The 12,073-nt window shown below is 38.5% G+C and overlaps 1 protein-coding gene across 1 annotated transcript in view; it reads right to left on the bottom strand.

Annotated features, from left to right (window-relative positions):
• Window positions 1–12,073, bottom strand: part of LOC115041265 (glypican-6-like) — a 102,567-nt gene that overhangs the window by 15,183 nt on the left and 75,311 nt on the right. The window contains exons 5-7 of the mRNA XM_029498610.1: window positions 10,636–10,766; window positions 7,822–7,965; window positions 4,948–4,977 (exon numbers count right to left, since the gene is read on the bottom strand). Of these exons, the coding sequence (XP_029354470.1) occupies window positions 4,948–4,977; window positions 7,822–7,965; window positions 10,636–10,766 (305 nt within the window). The remainder of the gene's footprint in view (window positions 1–4,947; window positions 4,978–7,821; window positions 7,966–10,635; window positions 10,767–12,073) is intronic.

Below are 12,073 nucleotides of genomic sequence, written 5' to 3'. Positions count from 1 at the left end.
CTTGGGGTGGGTAATTAGACTCATTTACTCTAAAGATGGAAATAATGTGATGCTCCGACTGGGAGGGGGAACATCTTGTGTAAAATAGGTAGAGCTGATCTTTCTTGAAATATTGTGACTGACGTCTGCTTGTTTACCCCTGTGGACATATCTGATTGTTCAGCTTTTCTCCGAGTTCACCGCCAATACTCAACGCTAAATGTAAACAGAAATGCTCTGACAGTATTTGCTGGTTATTTTACAAGGAAGTTTGCACTCACTGCTGAGGCAAATGAACAGCAAAGAAAATGCCACACTGAAGTCTGTGGAAAGCATCACAACGCGTACGTTCAACACTTACACAGGATGTTAGGTAATCTCTTTCTTGCATACAGTGCAACATTTATATAGTGTCGAAGGACAAGAGGTCCGATGGCTTTCATTGATTGTTGTATAAACAGCAGCTCTCGTGTGGTTGCCAAGGTCATTGTTTGTCATGAAATTTATTCAGAAACAGAACATCAGTGCTGTCCTCTACTTTTTATTCAAGTACAAATTACAACCTGCTAACAACCAAAGGTGAAATAGCCTGCGTCGTGTTGTCTGTGTGGAGAGAGCTACACATTTCACAACGTCAGGCTTGTTTGTTTCAGGCAGGTTTTGAAATGCGAATCAAACTCCTACTGTTTGAGATGTTTAGATGATGAAAGGCTGTCACTCACAATCATTTGTCATAAGTGAGTATAATTGGAAATCTGACAGGAAGTCTGTTTGCAACCTCAGTCGGAGGTTTTTGTTGAGTTTGTACTGTAGGTGTGAAAATCACAGCGCTCTCTCTCTTGTTCGTTCCCGCAGCAAGCAGCAAGAGCCTAGAAGAACATGCAAAGAAAGCAACCGAGGGAGATTGAAACTAGGAAACAACAAAACATCACCAAGGTTTTGGAGTTTACAAGCGTGTTCCCCACTGCATGGACCACACTGTGCTCATAAACCAGACAGCTGGACAGCGCAATAGCTATGTAGCCCTCGTGTTTTTGTGTTCGCCTAAAACAAGAACACTGATACAGACCCCTGGAAAGATACTCTTTCTTTAAAATTCATGTTCATGAGAGAATGGAGGCAGGTGTCTGTTGAATGAGCAAGACCAATTACACACATTTGACTGACGGAGCCATATGTATATTGAGACAGCCCAGTTCACACATCCCAATATCTTAAACTAATCGGGATTAAGTATTAAACGAAGATGTAGGCCGACAAAAAATCCTTATAGGATTATAGATTTTTAATGTCGCAATGAAAAAAATGGCCTGACAGGATACATCCTGCCTTCTGTGGCCGCCAAAAATGACACTGTGAAACCGCCATTCAAGCCTGCCAAATTTGTGGCAGGCTTGAAAGGGGGTGTGGCTGATGTGTGGTTATTCCTCGGATTCACGCAGTACTGTAGTAAAGGAACTGAAGGGGCAGCAGTCTTTGGCTCTCACATCTCCCTGTCGTGTCCATCTATACACACTGGAAAATACTGACCTTGTGTTGGGAGCCATTCATTTCCATGCAATAAATCTAATATAAATTTGACTGACAGCAATATTGGATCATTTTATTGAATCATTTCGATAGAATTTCTATGCATTGTAGCAACTCAAAGAAAATACAACCAGAATTAGCTTTTCACCAGTTTCCTAATGATTTGGATCTCAGGAAACGGTGGCTGTGGGCTATAAAACGAAATGAAGGGCTGACGTTTGGCATAAACGAGGCATCCCGTTCGTCTGTGAACATCATTTTCAGCCTGAGGATCATCAACAGTCTCTGACAGGAGGGGGGAATCGTGAAACGCCGGAAAAGTTATGTTGTACCATCTCGCTTTAAACTGAATTATTTCATTTAGATTTCATAAAAAAAAAAAGGGCAATAAAATATTTTAAATTTGTATAATCATATTCTGCCTGATCTTTTACAATAATATTCAGACAGATTGATTTATTATACGATTTTTATTTACGTAGAAATATTTTCGACAACTTCCGGTTAGTGGAACGCTGAAGAGTCCATTAGAAGTCAAGAGTCTTCTGACACCAATAACAACTAAATATTTTTTTCCCAAATCTTTGTCAGCACAATACTGCGCAAAGTTTAAAAATCCCAACAGCAGTCACACATTGCAGTTGCTACTGCTGCTAAAGCATTAGCTCAGCATGCCCATTATACTTAATTAGCATGCCAGTGTGATTAACTGGCCTTAACATTTGTTCTTTGTTCGCCTGCTGATCTACACAAAATTTGTGGCCATTAGAGAGAAAAAAAAAATGGTAGAGGCCCGATTTGCAGTACATGCCAGAAGTTCATTAGAGCTGTAACTGGATCCATTTTATGGCATGACTGGTTATGGATTTAACCAATTCGGCCGTGTTACCATTGGTTAGAATTGGCATTTGTGTCTGCAAGTGCACTGAGTGGAAGGATTTCTCAATGACTGATTACACAGGCATGAAGGAAGTTTCATTTGGGAATCTCTTAGACAATGTGAAGGGTGTTCAGCTCTTGGTTGCTATCCATTCATTCAGATTCACAGTGTGTCTCCTTAAATGTCCACTAACATTTTAGTATTCTAAGTATAGTGAGGATGCAAACAACAAATGCCCACTGAAGCATACACAGGAGCTCATTATCACCACTGCCTTACTGTGATCAAAGAAATAAAAGACTGACCATTTATTTTACACTTTTTCTTTCTGAGAAAAATGGCTGTTGCCAGGCCATTTCCTGGCACAGCACTGCTAAAACATTGTGAAATGGAGTGTGGAGAGAAGCCTGGCCACTGTTAATGACAGATTCACTTTCTTTCCATCTGAATCTCCATTCCAGTGGTGCTCAACAACAAACAACCCATTAGAGTCTCAAAATATTTAGAGATTGGCCAAATAAATCAATAATTTAATCCCTCTGAAACATCCATCGTGTTTTTCCTGCAAGCATTTGTGGAATGGAGAAGTTGAAATGAATGCCCTGTCAGCGATGTTAGTTTAAGCTGAGCAAGAGCAAAGTCAGTGGTGTCAGAATTGTGTCATCAGACATCTGCTCATCACTGGCAAAATAAATGAGGAGTATAAATGTTGCTGTTGGACACCCTGGGTCTGGACTTTTTCCCGACTCTTGCTGAATACAAATGTGAATACACAACACACAGCGGAGGATATACTCAAACGTTTCACTGGATGCTGAACACTCACATCGAGCTCCCACATAAAAACAACAACAACAACAACAACAACAACAAAAAACCATTGGTTTTTGGCATCAGCACCTTATTATGAGCCACAGTCAGCGTGTTGCAAGTTCACACTACACTGGAGTGAGCTCATGGTTTAGTTTGCATAGATTAAAATGGCCTAATTCATGTTCATAGTTAACAATTTTGAAAGGTGAACTGAGTTCACAGGCATTTCCTTCAGTCTTTCCCTTTTTAAAATGACCTGCTCTGAGCTTTTCTTTTTCAGCAGAGCTCCCCTCCAATTATCTATTCCTAACTCCCAACAATTGCTACTGCACTTCCCACACTAAACAAAATATTAGATATTAGATTTCTTCATGATTTCCTTGATCTTCAATCACTCCCGAGATGTTTCAAAAGATTGTCTTAACTGAATCCAGTTGAGCAGTTGAGGGATTTTTATGAACAAATCATTGCAAGAGATAGAAATCAAATTTTTACATGTTTCCAAGCGGGCTTGGGAAAAAAAAGATAAAACAAGTCTTAGCATGACCCCAATAAACACAATTCAATAAAACCTCAGGGGATCCTGAATGTCTGAAAAAGGATTCTGAAAACATCTCAGTCTGGACCAGAGTTAACTGACCAACCCAATCTAGTCCCAAAAGCAACGGCAGTAATATTTCTCAAATTGTAACACATCCTGATAAGATTGCTCAAAAAGATATAAGATGTTTTTGACACTGGCTGTTGAAGAGACACAAAACCAATTTTACACTCAAAAAGAGAGCTTTACTTTTACTTTGTGTATTTACAGTATACAATACAATATCCAAAGGAAGCAAAGAAAGCTCTTACATAAGGGGCATACATACATACATGGGCAACAGGACCCATAGAGACAGACTGATTTCAGAATTAAATCACTGTTGGAAAAGGAGGTGGATTAAACAGCAGGTAAACACTTATCAACTCTCGGGTCTTATGTGAGCTATAGAAGACAGACCTGCTACAAATGGATTAAAGGGGAAACACTCAATAAATAATGTAATCATGGCTGGAAGTGTTCCAGTCATTCATAAACGTATCTTACCAAACTTTGCTCCTTGATTCTGAGCCTGAAGGCAGATGATCTCTCACAATTCCTGCACTTATGATGCACTTATCTGCTGCCCTAATCACATGCAGTGTCAGAGTAAAGTGAGCAAGTTTGTACACATCTTGTATGAATGAATTTCGTCCTCTGTGTTGAAGGTTTTCAGCGGGATGTAAGTATTGATGTTACACCAAATACTGTACTGTAAAGGCAGAGTAGGAACGTGCTACTGTACCAAACATTTCAGTAGCAGTGACGACTGTCAAATTGTGAAGCTATATAATAGTGGGGGGGAATCAAGTAAACACTTCAGCATCTCCAATCAACCAGTGCGTCTTTGACTGGTTGAAAAAACGTGAAGGAAACGCAATGACAACAAGGAAATAATAATAATACATGAGAACAATTACTGAGTTTCAAAAACTCAGAACGTTGTTGTAGGGCAAAATAAGAAATAAAAAGACCATTATACATACCGAGTTGCGGGCAGAAGTGAAAGCTAAATAATTCAACCAAAGTAAATATGCAGCCATGTCACAAACAAGCAGTCAATATTAACTTTGAATAATGTGAAGTGGAGCTCTACGGGCAGGGTGATTAAAACACCACAAGACAGATGACTTGGTGAAGGTAAGAGGAGGAATGGAAGGCTTACACTTTGTTGCATTGTCCTCCAGACAACCCTCTGGGAGCAGCAGAGAAATGAAGAAGAGAGACATTTAATTGGACATCAGAGAAATAGCAGGACTGAGGGAAGAAGAGTAGGTGAATCGGAGCAAAATAATGGCGTTAGTGGTTAGTGGAGCAAAAAATTATATGACAAATGTTTCCACTGAAATATTCCATCCACCAGCTTCGTCTCACCATGAGCTTTACTCGTTCAAAACGCTTTATTCAATATGCGAGCTGTACTGGGAGATAAATTTAAAGGATAAAATGCAAACAAAGTCAACACAGTTTAGCAAGATCCTTGTAATCACTTCATGTTTTTTTTTTTTTTTTTTTGGGGGGGGGGGGTGGTCTGGAACAGATATATTTCCGTAACATGAACTCCTTCATTTATACAGATATACACAATAAAAAAATGCAAATAGAGTGTAAGATAAGTGAGATGTCATTAAGTGAGTCAGAAGCCTCATCCAAAGCAACCCAGCTCACTTTTTTTTAGAAGAATAACTCTCATCTTTCATGAGAAGGCCTGAGAGCACGTAAAGATGAATTATTAACCTGTGGAGTTCCTTTAAATGTGCTTTTGCCTTTTAGTAATTTTTTTCCCAACTCACATCCCTTTTGATGTGCATGTTATGAAGCAAAGAGGATCGCTTGGTTGGAAATTTCAAACAAGACTGGTATGTAACGATAAGCCGAATACATTAATAACATTTTTATGGCTTTGGCGCTTTGTAGGACACTCAACATGTTTATGTCTTAAAATTACAGCTTGAATTTTGGGTGCGGGCTACTTATAAAGACAGACACAACACCCTTTAATCTAATTCTCTGCTCCTGCAAATTTTCTCTTTTAATCCTGGCAAACAATTTATACATCAGAGGATTATCCAGTATACCTTTTATTTAAAAGGACAAGATTTTACCCACCCACTGTGCAAGGATTACATAAGGCAGCATTTGCTAAAAGGATTGGTCAAAAGATAAACTGATAGCATAAACAAGATGACTTAATAATATCCATTCCGCATCCTACCATAAAACCCGAACTTGTCTTTCAGTGCAAGCATTATATCCCACAAAATTACATGTTCATTAACAGTGATGAATTGTTCCAAGAATTTGAAAACAACAGCTTTCTCTGGAATAATTCACTGCGGACAAAACTGCAGATGCTCATACTGAATGAAAGTCATTATCTCTGCTTATTCACAGTGTGATTTGTATCAAAAGGGGTAAATATTTCAGGGTTGTGGGACCCGGTATAACATATGTGTTTTTCATGACGAAGTCTAACTTGGGGCACGTGTCAGTGATCTTCTTATAGAGCTACAATTAATCAAATCAAATCAGATTTATTTGTATAGCGCCAAATCAGAACAAAGTTACATCTAGACACTTTACATATAGAACAGGTCTAGACCAAACTCTTTATAAAATTATTTAAAGAGAACCAACAGATCCCTGATTAGCAAGCACTTGGCAACAGTGGCAAGGAAAAAGCAGTCAGGGGCGGCGGCTGTCTGCCTCGACCGGTTGGGTTGAGAAGAGTGGTAGAGAGAGAGAGAGAGGGAGATATTCAAAACAGGCGTATGCAGGAACATGAATTAATGTCTGAGCATTTTTCATCAATGTATGAGTGAATCATTTTAGACTCTTCAAGATTCACTCAACGTAACTGAAACTGGTACATTTTCAAATGTAATAAAAAAAAAAAAAACCCAACTCGATTCTAGCAGTTTCCTAATCTTATGAGGGTAGCTCAAATCAAGCAATCTGTTTGGTTCACAGGTGTTGTATAATAAGTATAAGTACTAATAATAAATAATAATAATAAGTACTCAACGGCTGTGACGTCGAATTACTTTTCATAAGCCCATATCGCCGTGTGACTGACAAGCAGCATCATAACATAGAAATAAAACCAAACATGCTACCGACTGTTGATTTAGCCACATTAGAGACCTACTGGCATGCAGAGCTAAATGCAAAAAACAAAATCCAAGTAATGTAATAAAAATATATGGGAGCTTGTTTTTCTGCTGCATAGCAACGGCCATGCAATATGAGGAGGCAGCCAGGAGTACCTTTTTTTATTTCTAAAAGAAAAAACATTATAATAATTAAAACATAAATTAGCTGTGTGTTTATATGCTTGAACTTTTTTGCCACCTTCTTTTAACAGTTTTATAAAAGTCAGTGTGTGATCCTGTATGTGCTTATTAATAAGACATAAGAGGGTCGTCTGCCTTCCGTGAACGTACCTGTGATACAAGTGCATACCATGACCTGAAGGGAGCTAATATTTTATTTATTTATTTGACACTGAATAAAAATTCGGAGAAATGCAATGCAGAGCCTGAGTTCTATTTGGACTGTATACGCATAGTTCTTGTGGATCTCAGTTGTTTTCTGGCCTTTGGACTTGAGCTCTGGTAAGATCAGTAAGCTGCTATGAGGAATGCCTCCTCCAATAGCACAAAAGACATTTTCATTCTCACGCTGTTACTGAAAAACAAATATACGGTCGAGAAAAGAATAACATCCAGCATTGTCTTTAATGATTTAACCAAATGTCATGGTAAATAAATAATCCATCTGATTCAGTTCAAGTGAAGGCAGAACAGTTATTCTGGAAATGCACTGGCTGTCTCACACAAATAACGTTACACAAGATCTATTTTCTTTTCACTTGTATGACAACCTTGCTTAAAATCTACTTCTATATCAGTATTATTTTTTCTATTTAACAGACTAAATGTAAATTAAATGGACCTCTACTGGTCATCTCATTATTTTACCCCCCCACCCCCACCCACCCAAATCCCAGTCAACATTATAGTTGCTCTTATGCACGTACCAGTCTATCCAGACTTGTTCCAGCTGCAGTGGTTGGCCTCTCTTCAGGTGTGTACGGTCTGAAGCGAGCACTGAACACATCTGAGATGCCACGTGCAGACCTGCCTATTCCTGATGGTTTTGGTTGGCCACAGCCTTGAAAGACCTAAAATGAGTTCAGAGAAGGAGACAAACACAATGAAAGAAATGCTTAAAAGGAGACAGAGAAGAGTCGGTGTCAGTGTGTTTCTTATAATCAGAAAAATCGTGCTTTGCATTGCTGTCCTGAATGGGCTGAAAGAAAGTTGTCTGCAGTCTGAGACGGCATGAACTTTTAAACTGCAATCAAGTTTATGACAAAAAGAAAAATCACAGAGCTTCTAATTTATGTTAAATGCTATTATATTATATTATATTATGTGCCCAATAACATATTTTCTAAGTATTTTCCTATCCAGGGGGGCCTTAACCTACGACGACGATCTGCTCTTGCGACGTGGTGAAAGTCTAAATTTGGTGTAAGTCAGACCAGTCATAGTCATAAATAGTCACCCTGAAACGCAGTTTTCATCTGCCGAACGAGTTGAAGTAGTTCCTAGCGCCACTCACCTTTATGACGCTATTTAAACTCAAAATGTCATAAGGTGAGGTGGCGTCGTAAGTCAAGGACTTACTTTTGCAGCATGACACAGTTTTCTTCTGTTGCAAAGGCTGAAGAAGGCCAAACCACACAAGTCAAAATACGGTTTCTCAATAATCGATGGAATTTAAACTCTAAACGTCGTAGGTCAAGGATGGTGTAAGTGGAGGAATGCCTGTACTCTATATTTAAGGAAAATACTCTAAAGACTTTTGAAGTTATCAAACTTTTCAGAAATACAATGTAAAGTTGTTTTGTTACATATTGAAGCTACAGCTCACAACAGGCTGTGGAGCGTCCTCATTACATCCCTGATGAGGGGCGTTGTTCAACGATCCCCGATGTGATATTGTACGTCTGCTTCACGGCATGAACTGAGCTAATGAAGTAACAGTCAAATAACTTTACTTTTTTTCACAATTATGAATTTTTTAGTAAATACAAAAAAGTAGCTCCTGCTGGTCCGCCTGCAGATACTGCACTGCTACGTTTCATCACTTCATTTTTCAAAATTTTTTTTTTCTGTTTGCCTGCTTGCTCTTTTGTTGCTAGTGCTGCAAGTCGCTAGCCAGCGGTCATCCAACTGTTTGTTTTCCTTTCTATGTTACTGTGTTGCTTGTCATTCACCGAGTGATAATAAATCTGTGAAAAGAAATTCGAGGTCATATCTTTTGAATACCCTTGTTATTCAACGCCTATGAACCAATTAGATTGTGTGATTGGAACCACCCGTTTTAAAAAGAGAAACATGGAATAAAGATCTATTATTATTTAAGTCTCACATTAATCAATGTGTAGTTCACAGAGGTTGATTGTCAGAATTGATTGTTTTAAAATGGATTGTTCCATAGAGGCTCTTGGGGCCTAAAAGCGCTGTAGCTCATTAGCATTCCTGTCTGGGAGGTGTGCTGGCCCCTGGCTCAGTATGTGATTGAGCAGTCTAATGTGCTACATGACTGTCACAACACCAGCTGTCTTTTCTCTAATATTTATCACTTCTTCACTATGATTACAATTCCGCTATCCTGTACTTGACAAATGCAAACCAATTTTTAACAGGTCAATTCTGCAGGGATAGAACCACAGCACATCGTGGCCCAGTGCACTAAGCGAAATGTAGCGTCTCGGGAAAGGTGACATATGGATGAAATGCGAATGTGGGGAAAAGATTGTAATCTTGTGGCAATCTGTCAGCCGAGCATAACCTTGCAGGGAAGGGAGCATGAAGTGTGAAGACAATGGGCAAAATTGTAAATTGCAGCCCTCTTGATATGGAAAAGAATGGAACATCTAATTCAGGCTGACCTTTCTAACTCTGTGTCTGAAGATAGGTCAGAATATGCCGAAGGATGAGAATTAACGGGCAAACTGAAAATCCTGCTTTTTGATCTGAAAAAAACTCATCTGTTTGATCCAAAAGTGCTGCTAGAGATTTAAAAAAATTCAAGGATGTTTTTTATTTAAACTCGAAAGAGTTTAAAGAAGAAATGAGTTACAGCTCTTGCATGTTAGCAAGTTCATGCCAAAATATTTCCTCATTATATTGAATAAAAAAAAATATATAATGTGTATATTATGTTTATTATTTGTATATACAGTGACTTTTAGGAAGCAGGTTTGTATTGGTGTCCTGAATGGCTACAAAGTAGGTTGTCTGCAGCCTGAAACAGCATGAACATTGCACAGAGCCGGGGCTAAATCTTTCAACGGTAGAGTACACCACTAACATTTTTCCTCTGAAATGTGTTTGTCAATTTGCTAACAGCTTTTTTCCTGGCCTGTGAGCCAGTGTGGAACCAATGCTGTCTATCAGTGCCCATGTTGCTGTTCCAGAAAGTGTCACATTAGCAGCAAATTCATGAAAGAACTGTGTATATGTCATCGCTTGCAATTGAAAGTCCTGGTTACAGTAAGTATTTTCAAAATGAAATGTTTCTTGCTATAAACGCTTTGGTCTGAACTGCATCCAAGCTTATGACAAAAATATCACTGAGCTTTTAATTTATGTTTAAAACATCGGATGTGCCCAACGACAGATTTTTCCAATGCCATAGCCCTTCGGTAAGTTGAAATGAAAAAAAAAAAAAAAGTTGAAAAAGTTGCAATGATGCATTTAGGTAAACATTGTTTTAAATATGCGTCTTTTGAAAACAAAATTCAGAGCGTGCTGAACCAAGCCGGCTGATCATACCGTACCTTGGCTGACACTTGCATGCTGTTGTCCTGCATGGTCATGATAGCCTCAGAGATTTTGATGTCAATAGGCTCTATAACTGCTTCAATGTTGAAGGGTCCATCCAGTCTGTCTGCCACCAGTAACATAGCATCTGTCACAACACAGAAGACACATGTCAAAACAGATGTTACACACACGGACACACATCATGTGGTCACGTCATCTTTGAGCATGAACAACAGTCAACTGCAAAAAACCTCATTATGCTCAGACGCGGGTCCAAATAACATTTTGAATGATGGGGCCTTCTCCAAATGTGTACACTCAGAATAAACACAAACAAATGACTTCCCTGACCAGACACACACACACACACACACACACAGAGTGTGAGAAGGATAATAAACAGCAATAGTACAAATTTAATTTAAATGTGCGACCCTAAAAAGTAACCTCTAAAAGAATGCAAATTATTGATTCACATTTGTAAAGTGCTCCAGTCATTGAATGACTAGACTTCTGATTTATTTAATACTTTGCATTGGTGCTCTTAATTTTGAAAGTAATCAATAAATTAATGATTTAATGTCTGTGTCTGATGCTTTTAATTACATTTTAATTGCATCCCAGACATTTAATTATTTCTTTCAACCATGACTTTCAGCTTTGCCAATTTTACCATTATGCCCATTTCAAAACATCTGTTAGGTGATGAAATCAGACACATTTTTGATTTACTGAATATCGCTCATGTCTTAAGGACACACCAACATTCATGTCAGCACTTAATCAAATGTAGAACATCATCATCAACAACAACAGCAATAACCAGAAAACAAACAAACAAACAAACAACAACACAGGGTCAGTGACCTTATTATCCTGGATGAGTCAGCAAGTCAATCGATACCCTAACAGATTAGCTTACCCATGCAGGTGCCAAGCTTTGTTTTCATTAAAGCAATCTGATATTAACGAATTTATACTCAGGGACGGTGCTATTGATCATGTCAACACTGGGAGATGTCAGCGATGAAGATTACGTGTCTGGCATTTTCATTATACTCCATCTTGTCTTGCGAAAAAACTAAAAATCCACCGAGCGTTGCTTGAGGGATTAGAAATGGTTAAGTGGAAGGTCAGCAATATCAAGAAGACTTTTGTCTCTGTGTCCACGCTGGCATCTGCAGGCATCTAAACCAATCAGGGAAAGGGTACTCACTCATTCGCTCTTCACCAGTTCCAGAAAGGCAAAGTGAATCGTTAGATCATACGCGATTAAATATGCTGTGTGTAAATATGACCTTTTTGCTGGAGTACTTAATTTCTAAGTCATCATCATGATCACATGTTGAGCCTGATTGATTAATGCAGTATTTAACTAATTGAAATAATTTAGATCTTTGTCAACAGACTATAAAAAGACAAAAGTCAATTCCTTTAGCCAGTTGCTTCCAT

The sequence above is a fragment of the Echeneis naucrates genome, chromosome 3 (assembly GCF_900963305.1).
Source record: "Echeneis naucrates chromosome 3, fEcheNa1.1, whole genome shotgun sequence".
NCBI lineage: Eukaryota > Metazoa > Chordata > Actinopteri > Carangiformes > Echeneidae > Echeneis > Echeneis naucrates.
Note: the sequence above shows the minus strand (reverse complement) of the source record. Positions and strands in the feature narration are given on the sequence as shown.